General features: G+C 38.4%; 3 protein-coding genes across 9 annotated transcripts in view; 1 reads left to right on the forward strand and 2 right to left on the reverse strand.

Moving 5' to 3' along the window:
* Positions 1 to 17,167, forward strand: part of PAQR3 (progestin and adipoQ receptor family member 3) — a 29,966-nt gene extending 12,799 nt beyond the window's left edge. For 3 of the 6 annotated variants that reach the window (XR_014142978.1, XR_014142981.1, XR_014142980.1), the window contains 4 exons: positions 2,096 to 2,186; positions 4,901 to 5,049; positions 7,714 to 7,951; positions 13,480 to 17,167. Coding sequence is in view for 1 of the 6 variants with exons in the window: in XM_006745231.3 (XP_006745294.1) it covers positions 2,096 to 2,186; positions 4,901 to 5,043 (234 nt within the window). In the remaining 5 variants the exon portion in view is untranslated. Of the gene's footprint in view, positions 1 to 2,095; positions 2,187 to 4,900; positions 7,656 to 7,694; positions 7,952 to 13,479 lie in introns of those variants that run through there. The other 3 variants (XR_014142979.1, XR_004079351.2, XM_006745231.3) reach the window with 3 other exon arrangements.
* ANXA3 (annexin A3) overlaps positions 9,211 to 20,911 on the reverse strand; it is a 295,648-nt gene continuing 283,947 nt past the window's right edge. Inside the window, exon 13 of the mRNA XM_081812268.1 lies at positions 9,211 to 13,509. Coding sequence (XP_081668394.1) covers positions 13,457 to 13,509 — 53 coding nt within the window. The 3' untranslated portion in view covers positions 9,211 to 13,456. The remainder of the gene's footprint in view (positions 13,510 to 20,911) is intronic.
* The window catches only part of BMP2K (BMP2 inducible kinase), a 124,707-nt gene continuing 113,006 nt past the window's right edge, over positions 9,211 to 20,911 (reverse strand). For both annotated transcript variants that reach the window (XM_081812264.1, XM_031041216.2), the window contains one exon: positions 9,211 to 14,942. In XM_081812264.1, coding sequence (XP_081668390.1) covers positions 13,510 to 14,942 — 1,433 coding nt within the window. In that variant the 3' untranslated portion in view covers positions 9,211 to 13,509. The remainder of the gene's footprint in view (positions 14,943 to 20,911) is intronic.

Raw genomic sequence — 20,911 nt, forward strand, 5'->3', positions numbered from 1 at the left:
CCGAGATGTCTTTCTGCAAAATACGTTAATTCGCCTTCTGCTACCCTGAGTATGTAAATACCCAAGTCCTTATCAGTGGAGAACTTCCAGGTTTCCAGCTCTTTTAGCTATGGCAAGGATAATGCCAGTGATAACACAAATATGGAACTAGGAGGAATTGATTGATTGATTTTTGTGGAGGAAAAGGAGCCGGGAAGGATTTTTCCTTGGACCTGTTGAATTTGAGGCACCTGTGGGATGTAAAGGTGGAGATGGAGTTGGAATTTAGGTCACAGTTTGAGACTAGTGATAAGAGTTGAAAATCATTACTAGCTGGAGCCATGAGAGCATGTCCCACCCACCAAGGACAATATACTAGGAAGTAAAAGAAGAGCTTATAGAGTTAGGTATTATGGGGCAAGTCGGAGTGCATTTAGGAGATAGCTCAGTGAGAATGTCTCAGTATTCTTGAGAAGGGGATTAGAAATAAGACTTAAGAGCTCAGAGATCCATACAACAATGCTTTAAGAATATGCTTGAGAGTAAACTTAAGAATTTTTAACATCAGGAAATCTAGCAGAAATAATGTACAGTTGTTGCAATGGGACCTTTGTCTGGAATATGGGGATTTAAATGCAGGTTTTATTCAAAAGGATCGTATTTTTTTAGAAGACGGGAGAACGAACAGTAGGCTTACACATACTTGCATGAAGTCGGCAACAGCATGATGGAAAGCATTTGGGTATAAAACTTTCTGTGATACAGTTAATTGAGTGGTATTGATTTGACCACTTTGTCACCTTGAGAACAAGGTGATGCTTTCTTCATAAGATTAAGAAATTGGGAGAAAGTGAGACAGTAGTGATGAGGAACTTCAGTGATCCTGATACCTGAAAACATCATTTCTCTGCCAATTTTAATTCCCTGAATATAAGTTAAAATACAGTGGTGAAATGCAACTCTAGATTTAATTCTTACCAGAAATGAATAACTGGTTATTGACATAGAAGGGACCGAAATTTGAGATGAAGTAAACACATCACTTTTAAGCTTATAATGATAAAAAGAACCAGACCTATTAAGCCAGTAGATTTTTGAGAAATTCAGAAAAATATGGGAGCTTTCCTGTGTCCAGAAATCTTACATAGAAATATAGTTTAGGAAAATAGTGGTTCTGAAAGATGGAAATCTGATGTGATCACAGATCATTCCAGTGAAGAAGCAGAGGGAGACATCCTGAGAAATTCTCCAATAAGCTATAATTTTTAAAAGATGGGGAAAGAGGGAGAGACTTAACCAAAGATGAAAAGTTCCAGAAGGGCTAATCCTGGGAAGCAAGGTGTGATTGTGTTCTATCTGTGTGGACAGATTTCATTGTTGGGCCAAACTTTTTTTTTTTTTTAAGATTTTATTTATTTATTTATTTGAGAGAGAGAGCACAAGCAGGGGGAGCAGCAGAGGCAGAGCGAGAAGCAGGCTCCCCGCTGAGCAGGGAACCTGACATGGGGCTCAGTCCCAGGACCTTGGGATCATGACTTGAGCCGAAGGCAGACACTTAACTGACTGAACCACCCAGGTGCCCCCCAAACCTCTTGTGTCTTTTCTAGCCACAAGACCGTGATCTTCAGTTTTTTTGCTTGTTCAGCTGGTAACTCCATTCCCCATATGCATTCCACCCATGCATCTATGTTATAGTTGGAGTTGGGTGTCCTTAGTACCTTCAACCATGTTAAAGTTCTAGCTTCTTTAGTACCCTCACCTTTAGAGTACTCTGTTCCACTCCTGTGGGCCATTTCCTACAGAGAAGAAGAAGGAAAGGGAGAGAATCCCAAGTAGACTCTGCACTGAGCATGGAGCCCGACAGGGGCTCAATCTCACATGACCTGAGCCAAAACCAAGAGTCAGATGCTTAACTGACTGAGCCAGCCAGGCGCCCCTGTTTCCTACAGTACTGAGAGCAAGGTTTCTATAATTGGAGACTATCAACAAAAGCAATTGAGATTTAACAAGGTTAAATTCCACCTATGAATTCTACCTAATTTGTGAATTCAATTCATAATAAATTAGGAATTCAGTCACAGTAGAAAGATCTGTGAAAAAATGTTTTGCTTTTCAGGACTTTGCACCCCGTGTAATTGTGATGTATGTGATTGCTCTTCTTGCTTTCCTATTCTACATTTCCAAAGTTCCAGAACGGTACTTTCCAGGTAAGTATCACTTTTATAGTGATCTCGTGACTTTATTCTAAATATATGGTGGAAGTCTATGCTTCAGAGTATCAAAAGTTAGTTTTTTTTCAATATAATTGGTTATAGAATGGCCCTCCTATTGTCAAATGTTATCTAAAAGCTTAACTTTCAAAGGGCTTTCACAAACTTCCTTTCCTCCTCACCATGAGTTGAGTGCAGTAGATGAGGTCACCACCATTTTCCGATTATGAGCTAGTGACAGAGCTGGGAGTCTTCTGACTCCCAACCATTGCTTTTTTTGTGGATACTAATTATCAGTTATCATTGACTTCTTTATATACCACTCATCTTAAAAAATTATATATGTAGAGATCAACAAAACAAGAATAAGAAAGACAGAGGGAAGTAAGATAACGAAAAGAAGCCAGGGTTAGGATCACTTCACATATATCCATCATGAGGTTCTAAAATTAAAGGCCACCAATCTGCCTTTCAGCTTCCTGGTACCCAGTGCTAAGGGGAAAATAGCAGAAGTTAAAAATCTTCACGTCCACAAGATATACGCAGGCTAGTAACCGAATAGAAGGACAGATTTCCCTGATTCTTCAGTCCAGAAAAAAACAACCTTTGATAGAAAAGAACTAAGAGGACACTGGGTAGAATGAATAATGTCCAAAACATGTATTTGCTTGCTTAGAAACTTAGGTCTAGAGTCAGACTGCTTGGGTTCAAATCCACATCACCCACTTACTAGTTGCATGAGCTAAATAATTTACTTGTACTTTTTCAGCTCATTTCCTCATCTGAGGATGGAGATACTTTCTCTCATGGTGTTATTGTGAGGACTGCATGAGAAAATGTACATGAACCATTTAGCAAGGTTCCTCACAAGTAGTAAGCACTCAGTACATGTCCCTTGACCTCAGTCCCATTAAGTGGAAAATGTGGTTTAGTAAGGGACAGAATGATGTAAGTCCAGGTGAGCTTTGGCTTGAGTCAAGAATAACAGAGTACATAGAGCAGTGATTTTTTTGGTTTGAGGAGCTAGAAGTAGGGCAGTGGTTCATATTCAAACTGCAAACTTGCCTTTCCTTCCTGGGCTAAGAATCTCTTCCACAGTGAATTGAAGACAGGATTATGCCACCTATGATGTACGTTGGGAAGAAAAAGGATGAGAAACCCTGATCTAGTGAATGAATAGATCACAGAACCTCAGGCATTCTTCTGTGCACTTGTTTTTCACCAGTGAGTTTTAAATATGAGGGGAGTAGAAGAACCTGAGTGTAAACATTAGGATTCAAGAGCACAACTAGGACATGTCCCTTCATTGAAGACCACCCATTCTTCAGGGAGGGCCAGAATTTTCCTCAGAAAACGGTTCTGGCAAAATATATTTTTATATCACTTTATTAATAATTATTACTAATTTCTTCATGACAAGTACATGTGGAAAATTCAACCATGAAATTTTTCTACACTACATAATTGTGGTCATCATGTTTTTATGCCTTAAAATATTCATATCAGAAGTTCCCAGTTGTCTAACATAAGATCCCTATAAAAGGTCAAATGTTACGTAACTTTTTCCCCAGATGAGCTTGACATAAACTGTGCCCCGTGTAGCAGAGCGTGTGGCAGAGTGCACGGGCAGTGGAGATGTGGAGACCGTACAAGATAAGAAGTCTTCTCAGAAAAAAAAATGATAGTCTCAGATGCTCTTGAATGAGTGGCTTAGAAACCTTGTCTTGCCAGTCCCCATTTATGACCTGGCTGTAGAGATAAACATGCAGTGGTGAGATGGTGGGTGACTACTGTGAGATCAACAAATTGACACCTAAGAACTTACTTTCAGCTCAGTTACATTTTTAAAAATACAGAAACAGCACAATGGTATTTGATGGGATCCAAAGATCCCCAAAGGTACCCATGGACAGAACTAAGTGGATCTGTGATACTTGTATGACAATATGATCAGTTTTCTTTATAATCCTCTGTATTTTGTGCTTTTGAAAATGGGTCTGTGGGTTTCACTAGACTGTCAAAGTGTGCTGTGGGACCAAAAAAAGGCTCGGAACCCCTACAGAAAGGATTGTGCAGATTTTAAAACCTACATACTGTACTATTTCTCTTTGTAAAAATAGACAGGGACAGTGGTTAGAGAAGAGAATATTTACATTACGTGACCATAGAAGCACCATGAGTAGGGAAAAGAGATTTACATTTAAATTTCTATAGCTCTGTATTTTATTTATTTTGTTCTTTTTCAAGAAGCTTCCCACATGTTAATTATTTAATCTCCTTGGAATTTAAACTTTAAGCACAAAGAGAAATAGTTCTGAGTTGTGTATGAACTAATCCACCTTAGTTAATGAAGCCATACTAATTACATCTTGTGGATTTGTCCATGACACATAGATCCAGATAGATAAGACATGAGACAGGGGAGACAAAAGATCAAATTCCTGAAATTAACCCAATTAGGTTTGTAAGACACACTTGGAATAGTATTTCAAAACTCACCAGTGTCCTTAAATTAGACCCAAATATGAATTCATCCTTTTTAAAAAAACAGTTGGGTTTGAATGAATCTCCTGTCAGTCTCCAGGTGCTCTGACGCTGCCAGAATCTTTTTGCGCTAAGCTGTATTTCTAAGGCCGGAGATAAAAATACATTCTTACTTTAATATCAAAATATTACAGTCAGTATTCTTTTCTCTCTGCCTTCGCTTCTAGGACAACTGAACTACCTCGGATCAAGCCACCAGATATGGCACATCCTTGCAGTAGTGATGTTATATTGGTGGCATCAGTCAACAGTGTATGTCATGCAGTACCGACATAGCAAGCCTTGCCCTGACTATGTTTCACATTTGTGAACTCAGGTATGGCCACCTGGTGTATTCAGTCGTTAAGCAATATGTAATGGGGAGTTGTATACCCCACTATTTCTAAGATTCACATTTGTTTTTCCTTTTTCCTCCTATTTAATATATCATGAGTAATACTTTATAAAAATGGAAAAATGTACTTGGGGATCTGTAGTAATAACTGCTTTACGGCCCTTAAAGCTACTAATTTGCTGCTTGTACAGAAAGTGAAAATTAGTTGACATTTATAAGAAACATCTGAATAACAATGAATGTGAAACCAGTGTAGAAACAGTATTTGTTTTACTTAACACCAGCTTAATTTCCTTAGGAAGGGCTTACCTCCATTATAAAATGGAGTCATCCTGTGTGATTCCTTTAATAGAAGATATTTACAGTAGTTGATCCAGTTGAAGTGCCTCGTCAAGGCTAGGGTTGCAATAGCCTATGCTTAACACAGCCAGGAGAGTGGTTTTGAATCATCACTAGCCTCTAAATACGTGGTTTGTGAGAAACTGGCACTTAAGATACGATTTCCTTTAGCTAGAGGCTCTCTTCTCCTTAGGAACATTGGATTTTTTAGTTTGCTAGAACAAAAACTTTAAACCTTTCCTCCTTTGAGAGAGGCATTAAGAGGAAAAGAACTTGCATTGTCATTTCCCATCAGATAAGAATCGCATTAAAAACTGATTATACGATCAGGCAACAAATTCTGTGATCTAATAACCAAGGCATTCACATTTAAGCTTTTTAATTTCAAAGAATAATACTTAGTTCCGTTTAATAATTGCACTCTTGCCAGTGGATTACAGATTTTTGGTTCCAAAATTCCTGTAGCAAAATAGAGAGTTTCACCTGTCTGAATTTGCAGTCCCAAATTTCTTGATGGATGGGGGTTCCCAGTTAAATGGGTGCTACTTACTTTCAAGGCCACAGAGTCCAGATGGCCCAGGGTTGACCCTGAAATGAACCTTAAGCCTTAGAACAAAGTCATGCAGATGCCCCAATAATGACAGGATTATTCCCCTGTACTCTAGTCTTTCCCTGTTTTATGCATGTGTTAGCATTTTATTGACAACTCAGAGTATTGATACACACTATCTAGTGTTTGGGCCTGAAACATTACTCTTTACTGTATATACCTAAGAAATAGGTCTCACTGCCCTAGCATACAACGCTCTTCTTGTTCTTTGGTCTTTTCATATGTATAAATTAAATCCCTTTTTAAGCAGTCATTCACAAAAACATGTTCATTGGAATATATAAAATATTATCCAAATTTCTTAATGGGTTGACATGAGCTGCTTTAAATACTGGTGTATGTTCAGAACATTGGAATTCCTAAATATCAGGAGAAGTGTTGATTGATGGTGAAGCTTATTTCCACATTGCCATTTATACATCTCATATTAGATTTATTTTAATGTGCCTCAGGTCATGCATCTGTAAAATTTTCTGTTTCTTTTCAGTATAGTGTTTTTGGAATATAAATTCCCCATGCTAGCATCTCAGCATGGAGAATCTTCGCAATAGGCTAAGGGCGCTGTGTTGTACCCATTATGATAATGGAACACACTACTTTGAAAATGGCTGCTTTGCCTCATAAGGCCGCAAATTTGATCCCTATTGCTGAGTGATAAAAAGACTTTGCTGTAATAATAGGATGTGTTTTCCACAAAACAACCCTTATGGATTTAACATGGTATTATTGATTTTAAATAGATATTTTGTCATTTTAGCCAAATAAAATACACTGAGAGTAGTTATAATTAATTTAAAAATAAAAAAAGTCTAGTCATTTTAGGCCTGGTACCATTTTTACTGTAAAATCTTCTCAAAATAAAAACATCGAATTTTAAGTTGTTTTCTCTTAATTTTTAAAAAACATTCCTGGTTTTTTGAGTGTATGAATTATCTAATACTTGCCATCTGAATTAATGGATAAAAAGGGCATACTGTGTTTGTTTTTTTAATTTAAAAGGCATACAGCTCTGACTGTAGGGAGAATTATACCACATGAACATTTCATCTTTTTATGAAAATGTTCAATATTGTTAAGAAAGCTATCCTCTCTCATTTTCATCTTTACTATGATATATTTTATTATAAAGTAGGGAATGAATGAATGTGGATTGCTGTCACCTATAAACACGTCTGTATGTCGGTGTTTACTGACCACCTACTGTGTGCATACCGCTACTGGCAAATTGTTTAAGACATTGTTAACATGAAAGAATATTTAAAAATTGCCTACAAATCTGAGCCTTGTAATAATGTATATTTAAGTTATTTTTGTTTTTATAGATTTATTAAAAAATAAGATTAAAAGTACACTATTCAGCTACCATACTAAAAAAACTGGTTTTAATTTTACAGTGTGTAAACTATAAAAGCTCATTACCTACAGACTTTACACGTATATTTTAAAACTATCCATGGCTGTTTTAAATTGTCTATTGTGATTTATAAGGTTGTAGTTAACTCATTTGAGGCAATTATCTTTCTATATAAAGCCATTTTCAAAAGATAGTGCTTGTCTTTTTTGTTACTACACTTGAGTGCAATTCAGTCAGCTGCATGGCAAAATACGTATGATGTAAATAAACTGGGTTTACTAAATATATTAAGCACTGTTTGTCGTTCTTTATAATACATAACAGCTTCAAAATCGTATTTTAGAATCAGGAATGAAGATTCAGGGAATCTGTCACATCCTTTGGCATCCTACCTGGACAAAGTATCCGATTTGAAGATTGTGATTGACTGGCATAAAGCTGTGCAACTCCATTTGGCAGGTACCTACCTAGAGCTATCCTTTGCCCTGTATTAAAATGTCAAGGGGCAAAGCCTACACTTCTGGATTCCTGCCAACTGCTGAGCTGAGTAGATCTGTATCCACCTGAAGTCATCATTCCGGGTAATTCCAGCCCTGCCAAAATGTGTGAAGAATCAGCTTAGCTATTCAGGCAGGGACAGAAGTGTCTTTTCCATGCATTATCACAATTACTGCGTTTGTATTCAAAAGAGGTGCAGATGCTACTGGGTACCAATGTCCCCTGAAATTCTGTACCATACTTCCTGAGTAGGTAGTGAGATAATGACCCAAAACTGAAACTACCTTTAAGGAAACATTTTCACAAGGGAGAGGTAACAGCAATAGGGTTCTCTTGTGAAAAGTGCAAAGTCTATCCTTAGAGGGTAGGAATGATAGCCACCAAAGCTCTAGTCCTGCTTTGTAAGTCTGGGATCAAAAACACTATGCAGAACATACCTGTAATTTCAGTAGTGCCAACCATCTGAAGCAAAAGCGAACTATTTTTAAGTGTGCAACATAAAGCTTCAAAAGCTCATGCCTTCACTATGAGAAGAATTAACTACATCTTACAGATGATGCTAGAGCTGGACTTCCTTAAAAAGGGATTTGCTATTCAAAATAAATAGCTCTAACTGCAGGATATATTTTTCTCTAAAGAAGTTAACCATAACTGAATTTGAACAGTGGTACATTCCACACTTCGTACCATTTACTAAAAAGACACAAAGCCCTTTTTCTTCCATGTAACTTCAGGTGTTACTAAGTCAAAAAAAAAAAAGTTCATAACAAGATGAATCTTTCCACCAGCCACCAATCTAAAGACTTCAGTTTGTGAAATAACACATAAGATAATGCAATCTTGACACCAAACTTAGTCCACCAGTCCAATAAACAGGTTTTCTCTTTAACGTTTAACGTGCCAAAGCCTCTTTTCTGACATAATCAAGGATTACAATATTTTATTTAACCAAATATTTTTTAAGTTATATATGTTACCAGTTTTTAAGAAGCTTAAATAAATTATACACAATGCAAAAACAATGCCAAACATTCAAAAGGTACTTCAAAGTCATGTTTTTGCCGTACCTTCATTATTATAATTATCAGTAATTATAGTGCCTGAACAAATTGTGCTACAAAGTATTTTTGCTGCAAAAATGCTAGGTCACAATAGGTTTTCTTACTTAAATCCTACACTGTGAGTTTTACCCTAAGAACAGAGATCTAATCCTATCCATTTTTCTGTTCCACTAGCTGGAGCATAATAGGTGCTTCATGTCTGTAGTGTGAATAAAAGAACTGAATAGAAGTCTACATCCAAAACATTTAAGACAAATAATGAAAAACTCCAAAGTCACTAATTATAAAGAATATGCAATCCATTTGGGATTTATTGCATTTAAAGAAAGCAGATTATTAAAACAGTAGGTATGATAAATACAGTAAGAAAATAATTTTAAATTTCAAACAAAACAAAGTGAATGAGGGACAGAATTCAGTCAATAAGAAGAGTAAGCAACGTAAAGGCAATAAAGTCGTAAAATCAGTTAGTGCTTAATTAGATGTAGAAAGAGAAAAAAAAAAAGCAACCGATTCTATCTCATAAACAGTTTCCCAGCTATATTTGAGGATTGAAGTTACTTTAGAAAGTATGTTTTGTAACAATTCTCAGAAATATAATAAGCATGTAAATCAGGTTTATTAAAAGTTAAAGTTATTTGCTTAGTGGTACATAAAAGGCTTCAGAAAATTCAAGTTTAACAAAAAATGGAAGTGTAATCAAAGAAAGTGCACTTAAAGCTGTTTACCAGCAATTTAAAAAGTAGCTTACTATTACTATACTCCTTACTATTAGATGACCTTTCAATCACAAAAAGAGAGTAGGAATAAAAACAATTCTTTCAAAAGTAGCACAATCGATTTTTAAATAAAAATAACCCCAAATGATGACCCACTGCATTTTCATCTGTCTACCTCATTCTTTTAGTGGCTTTTGTAAAACCTCCCTAGGAGTGAATGTTCTTTTAGTAATGATTGTGGTTGCAATTCCATTTAAAAGTAAAAATTCACATTAGCTCCACAGTAGAGAGATGTGACATGTGCATGCATGTGTGTGTTTATATATTTTTCTCAACACCCTGGTGTATAAAAGTTTTCAAACATAATTTTTATTCTCACAGTAGATATGTCATCTCATTCTCACAGTAGATCTGTCAGCTCAGTATCAGACCTAACAATGATGAGTGATTTTGCTAAAAGGGAAGAAAAAGTTGACTGCACATTCTACACATATTAAAACAAATGTACCAAACTCCTCAGACCTAGTGATATTAATACATGTGTACCTTCTAGCAATGCTTATATGAAGTACCAAAACCTAAACTAAGCAGAGTAGCCAAATAGTAAGAAAACTGCTCTGCCTAATGAACATCAGAGCCAAAGGTGGGCTCTGCCTTACTCTTTCCACCAGCAGTATGAGAACAACAATCTATTACCGTTAGACAATAAACGGGGTGGGATCAAAAGGTGTATCTATCTACAATTCCAAATAATGTCATAACTGTGCCCAAGTACACATTCAGGAATGGGCTGGGTCAGTGGAAGAATTACATAATTTCCCACTGATACTTCTGAATAAATATTCTAGTCAGTTAAATTTTCAGCTGGCCTAAAACCTTTCTTCCTCCACCTAATACATATACCAAGCAACTTTTGTGTCTCAGCAGATACATTCTTCAATGCCATAAAAGCTGATCTTTTTAACACTAACAATTGTGCTGAAGTGATATTTAAAAAGTTAACTGAATGGTCCACTTTTAAAACGATTATTCAAAATCAACAAGCATTATTAAAGCTGTTAGGACAGAAATAACTTTGGCCTCAGATTTTTGCTAGCTTCATAATTTACTTCCCTTAGTGTGATGTTCAAGTATTACAGGTTTAGTTATGACTACTTTACGTACAAAAGAAGCACAGAGGACACCTGATTAATAATAGGAAAATAATTTCAACTCTCCTTCCTTAAACAAGAATTGGACCATCCCGTAATAGAACCAAACTTTTACTGAATGTTGTGTCCCAAGTTTGTGTTAGGCTCTTTCACGTGCCTTGGGAGCTCCAGCCTCATAATTCTCATAAGGGAATTACCTGGGCATCAAGAGAGTGACCTACATCCTAACGATAGTGGGAGGAGATAATGAAAAATGGAAAGCAACCCTAATCCTGTACTCCTTGGAAAATGTCTTTACTTCAACACACAGGAATCTCCCCATTTCTATCCTATTGGGTCCCCTGTCGAATCCTAATGTTTCCTCTGAGCTATAATCTCAAAAGAGGAAAGTCACTGGGCTGTAATATAATAAACATAAGGATGGAAATATTTTAAACAATGTCAAAATTGTTTCTTTAGAATTCATCCAACTTTATAAGCCCGAAGTGTCTACATCAGTGTCTAAATCACTTAAAATTATTCAGTGTATTGAAAAGCAACTGTAAGCAAGGCCTTGGTATCAGACACAATCTTAAGTATTTCATGTTTACATCCCAAGGAGACCACATTAATTCATCTACTACCCCTTTTAAATTATAAAACTCATGAGGTCTAGCAGAGACCAAGGCCAAGGACTAAAACAGTCAAAAGCATACCGTGTACACATCAACCAACAAATTTTCATTAAAAAAAAATTGTTTGATACAAACCTACCATGAATTTACTAAATGTAATCATCAACTCTTCACTTTTAAAAGAAAGTATCACTTGAGTCTACTTTGTAAAGTTTTGAAGAACACCTACTTGAGCATTTGCATTAGCAGTATTAATCAACCTGAGAATCAGGAAAAAAAAAAAAAGGTGCAAACATAATATTTGCCTTTGGCACAAGGACAAGTAATTGGTGCAGTCGGGGCTCTAAAAATACAACTCTTAAGCAGTAATATAATGCTTGGTCTGCCTCTGCTACGCTGTGATTCACATATTTGCTTCCCTGTTTGTCCACAAATTTGTATCTGATTTAAAATATAAAAGAGAGAAGAAACAATAAAAATGAATATATAGTTCAGTAACATATACTTTGCTTCTTTCCAAGTTTAGAACTGTGAAAACAGGCAAATAGCTCATCCCATTTGGGGCACTATAATTAAGATATTCTAATAAGATTACTCATAAAATACACTAATTGGATTCAAAGAAAGTTCGTTTAAAGTATAGCAATCAAGAAGAGTGCCAGTTAATAAGAGTTTCCACCCCTTTTTGTAAATAGCTTCATCAGTTCTAGAAACTTCTAAATGTTGACAGGGAAGGACAGTTAATTATAACTTAAAATAGCTGGAGACACAGGAAGCACAGACACTGTATTCACATTAATTCATATAGTAATTTCTATCTTATTAAACAATCTCTATAAAATCTCAAGTTTCTAATTAGGATTTGGGGTGTAAAAAAAAGGCAATTTGGTAGCTGGGTTCTTTTCACTAGAGACGCATCAACTAGCAGAACTGAGATGCTAGTTCCTATCTCATACCTTATAGCCATGTTAAGATCTTGCGTATTAGTGCAGAGGTACTTGCAGCAGGATGCGTGAGTCCTGCCTATAAGGCTTTATGGGTTTCACTGTTCTGTGCACTCTATTAAAACTACTCCACCCTCCAAACCTAACTAGAAAGTTGTTGCTCATGACTTGGGGAATATTTGGGGAAGGTGGTAATTTAATAAAGTACATTATTAAATGCAACATGATTTTATGTTGTAAACGTCTTAAAAACTCAGGGTTTCAGCTACATATTTTTTTTTCCTGAAGTACAATTTCTATACAACCCTTGTCCTCACTCCCCATTTTTCCAACAATCTGCTTTATTAGGGACATGACAGTAAAAGGTTTGAGCAAGGAGCCATTCAAAAACAATATATAAAGTGTTCCTGAAGTCGTTTTTTTTTTTTCTCTCTTCAGTATCATTTTTTTTCTTTTACATTTTCCACACGTCAGGTATTTCTCTTTAGTTTTTGTCCTAGGCTTCTGGGTAGATATTCCATATTAATGGCACTTGTTTCTAAAAATGCAACAGTTTCAGGCACAATAATTGTCAGTTACTTCTGGCTCTGCTTTGTCGAGAACGGTGTAAGGACTAAAATCTCTGCTCTCTCCAGATAATTACTTTTTAATTCTTTAGGAGAACCCGATTTTGTTTTTACTGTGTGGAAATTAGAAGAGACCTTTAAAAAATCCACAAATGCAACCTGTGTATATACAAATAACCTTAGTTTTACATGCTGGATCCTGCCATGAGCCCAGAATATGCACACACAAGTGACATCCTGTTCTAAAAAGAATGACACAGCTTTCCAGTCCCTTTTCAGTGGCTACCCAACTGGAAAGGTGGCACGTGCTTTCCCGGGATTTCCGTGGAGTCACGTCTGGTGGCTGAAACCCAGGGTTGGAGCGAGCAGTCAAGCTCCCTTTTCTCCTGCATGGAAGAGACAGCGAGTCACTACCCTGTGGAGATACTTCCTTTTTCTATTTGGTTTATTTAAAAATCACCTATGCTGATTGACCTGTAAGAATGAATGATATAAAGAGCTATACAAATGAATTTTCTTTCAAATTCATAAAACTATTCATACTTTTTTGAAACAGGAGTTAATGCCAAGAGTCCGCCAGAAGTATCTACTGTTTAGAAGGAAATGGAGCAGCACCAAATGGGTCTAATTCGACTGACTGGGACTGTTGGGGCTGATGTGAAGTGATGCTTTGCACTACAAGTTCTGTAAAGGGCACGGCACCAAAATCATCCATTTTCAAGGCATCTGTACTATGGAATGAGCCATGCAGTGAATTGGGTCTGGGCCGCCCAGGCAGGCCGGGGTTGTGATCAGCACGGACGTCACTCAGGCCCTGATGTGGAGGGTGCCACGGCAGGTCTGGAGGATGGAAGGGCTTGGCACCGAAGGGGTCCAACAGACTCTCCTCGGGCTGCAGGCCGTTCCCTCTGTCTTTCCCATCTGTTAGTGCAATGCTAATGTTCTCCTTGGAGTCTGAGATGGTTAAAAATTCATTGCTACTTTGAGAGTCTCGGCGGCCCACCTTCTTGTGCCTGCGAGCCCTCTCTGGAGTGCGGTAGGTAGGCTTCACAGTCTTCTTCGTGCTGGTTGGCGTGCCGTGATGCCGCTTGCCATTACTTTTGGGCAGATCCTGCTTTGTGCGCCTCTGGCGAGAAGACAGTTTCTGTAAGCTTCGCTGTTTGACTTTTTGTTGTTGACTCCCAGTTATTTCCTCAAAGGGCACAAGCCCAAAAACGTCCTCGTTGCTGTCACTTTTGCTTATTGATGTGGGAAAGGGCTGAAAGGGAGTGGAGCCAAAGATATCTACACTTTTCGGACAACCGGTTTGTGCTTCCGGCCCCACTGCACGGCAGTCTGGTACATTCACCTTCTTGCTGAAGGGTGCCTTTGTGAATACATCAAATTCCTCCTGCTCTAGACCCACAGTAGGACAGAGGGGCTGTTGACAGAAGTCCTTTTCATTCTTCCCTTGGTGAGGCTGTTGAGCACGCACTGCAAAGAAGGGGACAGCGCCAAATACATCAAACTCCTGTTTAGGAGCCTCCACTCCAACATCAGAGGGCAATCGGGTCGAGGTGAGGAGTGTGTTAGGAGGATCTTGCGTTGGTCCACTGCCAGATTTGTCTCTGTAGACAGGGCTCGCATCACTGTACTTTACTTTGGCCTGCTCATAATCAGAATCAGAGCTATGTTTCTCTTCTTCCTCATCTTCAGAATCCATGAGGAGAGGCCTATGACCCAGATTTTCCGGTTCAGTATCATCATCATTAAAATCTCCTTGTTCTCCCTGAAGAACTTCTTCATCCTCTTGTTCCTCCTCTTCGCTGCTCTTAGGAGAAGGGGGATCTGATTCGAAATCACTTTCAGACTCATCGTTCTGCTTTTGCACTTGACCCTGTACTGATGATGAATTCTCTGAGGTTTTCTTTCCAGTCTGGTGGTCTTTAGATACTGGACTTGCTTTTCTATTCTTGATAGGGTTTGCAGAACTATTTTCTTGATTCCTGGATGAATGTTCAATTTTCTTTTCTGGAGAACCTGCAGGTTCAAAGAAAAATCATTATAGCATTCCAAAACATTTCAAGAACCATTTGCACTAAACAATATGCAAGAACACAAGGCATTACAAATCCCTCATACCAGTTCACTTAGAGAAAATAATGTCAATTCTTTGGTCATTAGGCTTAGGGAACGCACGTATCCTCAACTAGACAGTTAGGTCCTCTAGTGCAGAGAGATTTACTTGCCTCTGTACCCTACACACCACCACCTACTCATCATAGGCCCTCATTGACAGCTAGGTTTTATTTATGGTACCCAGAAGAGGCTCTGAATATAATACACAGGCAAATTTTCTTCTCCGACCTTCCAAGTAAGATTATTCAGCTAATTGCCCCTACTCAGAATCCCACATTTACCAAACCACATTCTGCTTATATTTCAACTCCATTATAAAGTTTTCCCAAAGAGATCAACAAGCAGAAAGAGCTTGTCTGCTCAGTTATATGTTTCACTGTAATTTTTTAAAATTAGCATTCTGGTCGTCTTACGACCTAGGTTAGCATGAGTGCCTCCCCATAATCTGATCAAAGCCAAGGACCAGGTACTGAACCAAGACCGTACCAAGGACATCTGCCTTCTCTAGATGACACATCTTCCTTTAACTGTCTTATCTTCACTACTAAACATTCCATTAAAAGCATGCTACCTTTAAAAAAAAACTTAACTACCAATATGTTCACTGTACGATGCGTAGTAAAACTGCATCAAATATAGTCCTTTACAATTTCACCATATGGTATATAATAAAGACTGTATTAGTTACACAGAAGTATACTACCCTCCCAATATACTGATGTATTGAATTGATTTTCCAGATGTAGGGATCAGTTTGAATTGATCCAACCACATATCCAATCATCCCTTCCCTTCCTTTGACTAAGATCAGATATTTTCAAAATAATTGGCTAGGGTTGGAATATAGTCTGTAGTCATGAAAACTAATCAACTTACGATGCAAGGACCATTTCTTTCCTGTTATTAACATGGTCCTTATTGCATATGATACTCTTCAGTTCTTACCTTCTCTTTAGAAGTCAATACTGTTGTCTTCCCACCTCCCTGACTATTCCTTCTTGGTCATACATATAGACTTCTCTTTCACGAACACTTCCATACGCATGTATGTTCCCTAGGGTTCTATCCTTGGCTTTCTCCCTCTGTATGTCTTCCCATGGTCTTAAATACTTATATGTTAATTACCACATACACCATCATGACTGGATCTCTCTAATACTGACCATGAATACTTATCTTACTCATCTAATACTTATGAATATGTATCCTACTATTACTTCAAACTCAGTAATTTCAAAAGAGATCATCTTTCCTCTTAAAATGTGCTCCTCACCAGTTCCCACTAAATTGTAAACAACACTTCTAACTAGTTCTGCAAATCAACAGAAGTCTGGAAATCATTCCTTCCTCACGAGTTTGTGTTTTTAAACTCTTGAATCTGTTCCCTCCAGTACCACGTCCCTCAAACTACTACTCTATCCTGCCACCAGAATGATTTTTCTGAAACACTAATTATGTGGCTACAGCTTAAACCCATTCAGTGGCTCTCTAAAGTCCCAACCCTTAGCCCAGCACAGGGGCCCCGTCTCTGGATTCTGTCCTCCCACACCTTTAGCCTCAGACCTTGATGTCTTCCATGGGTATATAGCTCCACCCGACACATTTAGATTTAAAAAAATTATTTTGAGTTATTCTGCTATCCAACCTCTTAATGTTTGCTATCAGAAACTGAGGAACCTAACAGATTTGGGTTTCAAGGGGCATTCTGCTGTTTTAACATCTCTCTACCATTGTCACACCACCCTCTGGTAGGAGCATCCTTCTAGCACTCCCACTCCCGCCTGACTTGCTTGGTGGACCTGGCTGTGTTTCAAGATCCAGCCCATGCCAGAGCCCTGCAAAGACACCCCTTGAAAAATACCCATATTTGGGACTCCTGATGAACTTAGAACAAGCCTTAATTGTACTGTATTACAATTGTTTGTCTGTCTGTTTTCCCTACTTGATTATTACCTCCTAGACACAGTCCTATTTATCATTTACCTCACATCATTCTTTTCTATCCTAGCATGTGGTGAATCAGTATTTGTTGAATGAAACAATAAGTTACTACTCTGAGCTCATAGCCATGGATGCATATCCAATACATTCAGAATACAATAAAGTAAGTTACATTAAAAAATGAACTCTTTACATCTGGAGATTTTTTTTAGCTCAATTCAGTCACTGCATTTTTTAACAAAAAATGTTTGTTACATTGGTGAATAAACAGTCTCTACCTTCAGGAGTTTACAATCAAGCGTGGGAGACAGAGAGTACAAGGACTGGTGCTCTGAAATAACAGAGCAGTGATGCAAGTCATGGGGCAGGGGAACGGGTACAGAAACCTACTCTGGAGTGAGAAGGAGCCAGCCACGCAAAGGACAGGCAGAAAGCTGCTCCAAGGAGAAGCTAGGGCATGTGTGAAGGCAAGAAAGAAGTTGGCACGTTCGAGGAACTGAAAATAGGCCAGTGTGAATGGAGTACAGTGGCAAGGGGAATACCATACAAGATGAGGCGGGAAGGAGAGGGGAAAGGACCAGCCTGTGAAGGTGCCTTCAGGCCATGAGAAGGAGTCCGGATTTTGCTCTAAATTCAGTATGCAATGGGAAGCCGTTACAAGGCTTTATTTAAAATGGGTGTCATGATCACATTGATATTTGAAACATAACTGACTGTGTAGAAAAAAAGAGTGAAAAGAGAGATACGAAAGTGAGGAGATCAGGGAGGAGGAAATGGTAGAAATTAAAAGCCAGAGATTCTGGTGGCCTGGATGACGGTGGTGGCAGGCTAAGTAGAAATGAATAATTAGAGACTGAGGAGGGAAACTCTCTGGAAGGATGGTAGTGCCATTAATACAGACAGAAAAGAGGGAGTAAAGAATAAGAGGGAAAGTAGAGATTACCAAGAATCAGGTTTTGGACACAAGGCTTGAGTTATTTGTGATGCATTTAAGTGCAAATAGTAGATACCTGTGGATTGAGGGCAATGGTTAGTTTTTGACTGGAGACGAGATTTGGGAGTCCTCCCCATGTAGAGGGTATGTAGAGAGAGTTACAAGTCTGAAGGAAATCACTTAGGAAGTGAGTACAAAACAGAAAAAGGGGACCCAATACTGAGCCCTCAGGTATGACACATTGGGAAGTCGGCAGAACCACCTACAAAGCTAACTGCAAAGTACAGAGAGAAGGACCAAAACCAGGCGAGTGCAGTGTCAGGGAAGCCAAGAGAGGGGTGCTTCTGGAGACAGAGGAGACAACCGAGCTGGGTGAGGCGAAGATGTGCAAATAACTGAGGACAGACAATGGCCACTGACTCTGGTCGGTCCAGGCAGATTGTTGGCAACCTTGAAGTGAGGAGTAGGGCTGAGGAGGAGAGGGAAAGAAGACACGGAGAATTCCATCAGGTTCTACTTAAATATAATCTTCATCCATTATTCATCTACCAGTTCCATGAAACCAGCCAAGAGCTAAATGCTGTATCTTTACAAATTTACAATAGGCTTATCTTAAATCCTAACAGATTAAAACCAAATCAAATACAGATTCTCAAGTTTGACTTCTCCCCCATACAGCTTACTTCTGATATTAAAAACAAAGATGACATTTAGATTAGCTGTAGAATTTATTTTTGTGAATTTTTATTCAAAAGAAAAAGAAGTATAATGGCAAAGACAATCATCCCTCACGTTGGCAGTTCCTCTATGATAGTTTAATGTCTTACTTCAAGCCCCTTACCCCCCAGAGAGCCACAATGTGTACCCATCATACCTGCTCATGGACACCTCCAAGAACATTCCATAATGTTTTCCAAAGTGTATCCCGCAGAACATTATTCCTGTTACAAGAACCAAACAGCTCTGCGGTCTCATGTACCTGAGTTTATAAAATGCTGCTATGTAATGTGCCTCTACCTGGAAAATGCTCACTAAAAGTACTGTCAAGTCCTACACAAAAGAATCTGCTTAATCTTATGAAACCCAGGACTTCCCAAATTTGCTTCACTACACTTTTATGTACAAGTAGCACCCAGTAGCTTTATAAAGGATTTTGCAAAATACACTCTGGAAAAATACTGCTTCTACAACTTTTTCTTTTCTTTTCTTTTTTAAAGATTTTATTTATTTATTTGAGAGAGGGAGAGCACAAAGGGAGAGTTAAAGGGAGAAGCAGACTCCCCGCTGAGCGGAGAGCCCGATAGGGGCCTCGATACCAGGACCCTGAGATCATGACCTGAGCTGAAGGCAGATGCTTAACCGACTGAGCCACACAGGCGTCCCTGCTTCCACAACTTCTCTTGAGAAATTCCATTTCTAGGACACAGAGATCTTCTGGAAAATTTAACACAGGACAGAGTCCTTCAGTTGACTTTCTCTGTTATTCTTCTATTTTAATCCCAGTCTTCTAAATTAACTGTTTCCTGCACGGAAGTGCACCACAGGGATCTGCTGGGTTTGGAGACTCCACACGGGGTCGTGTGCCAGAGATAGAAATGCTTGGTCACAGGCCGGGTGAGCACAGAGTGCGGCCGGAGACGGGGGAGACGGAAGTGATCGACTGCTTTGCTCTGGGGGCGCACTGAGGAGTGGGGTCCCGAGTTCTCAGCTCCTCCCGGGCAGAGATTGGGAGGCCGCCATTTTCACTCTCGTCCTCCAAAGGTGTACGGAAAGCTTGCAGAGAACAAAAGCTCCCAAGAGCAAACCCGAGCGGATTACTTAGCCCGACGGGGCAAGGGTGGGGCAATTCCACCTCCGGCAAAGACATCTGGGAACCACGGCAACAGGCCCCTCCCCCAGAAGATCAGCAACAACAGCCTGCCAAGACCAAGTTTACCGATCAATGAGAACGGCAGAACTCCAGTGCTAGGGGAATACTGCACACAGAATTCATGGCTTTTTTCCTGATTCTTTAGTCTTTCAAAGTTAATTTATTAAATATTTTTTTCTATTTCTTTTTTAATTTTTCCTTTTTCAACAAACAATTCCTTTTTTACTTCATTTTTATACTCATATTCTATCCCTACATTGTATTTAATATTATTTTTTTTATATATGTAAGTTTTTCTTTCTTTAAAATTTTGGGATACAGTTTCTTCTAACAGACCAAAATATACCCTAAATCTAATGTATGGCTTTGTTCTAGTCTCCCGCCTGATCACATTCTCTCCTTTTTTTTTAAATTTTATTTCTTTTTTCAACCAACTTCTTACTCTATCAATTCCTTTTTTAAAATCTTTTTTAATTTTCATCTTTACAGTCATATTCCATCCCTTCATCGTATTTACCCTTATTTTTGTGTGTGTATATATATATGTAGTTTTTCTTTCTTTAAAATTTTGGGAGGCAGTTTCTTCTTTTTCTTTGATCTCTTCTTCTAACAGACCACAATAAACCCAAAATCTAGTGTGTGGCTCTGTTCCACTCACCAGCCTAATCATACTCTGTTTTTTTTTTTTTTCTTTCTTTCTCTCCCCCTCCCCCAACCCCCGTTTTGGGTCTCTTCTGATTTGTTTTGTGTATATTTTTCTGGGGTCATTGTTACCCTTTTAGCATTTTGTTGTCTCGTTCACCTATTCTTCTCTGGACAAAATGACAAGACGGAAAAACTCACCTCAACAAAAAGAACAAGAAGCAGGACCAACTGCCAGGGACCTAATCAATACGGACATTAGTAAGATGTTGGAACTACAGTTCAGAATGACCATTGTAAAGATACTAGCTGGGCTTGAAAAAAGCATAGAAGATACTAGAGAATCCCTTTCTGGAGAAATAAAAGAACTAAAATCTAACCAAGTCAAAATCAAAAAGGCTATTAATGAGGTGCAATAAGAAATGGAGGTTCTGGGCGCCTGGGTGGCTCAGTTGGTTAAGCGACTGCCTTCGGCTCAGGTCA

This window comes from Leptonychotes weddellii, chromosome 2 (assembly GCF_054177405.1).
Source record: "Leptonychotes weddellii isolate Sample4059 chromosome 2, ASM5417740v2, whole genome shotgun sequence".
NCBI classification, from domain to species: Eukaryota; Metazoa; Chordata; class Mammalia; order Carnivora; family Phocidae; genus Leptonychotes; species Leptonychotes weddellii.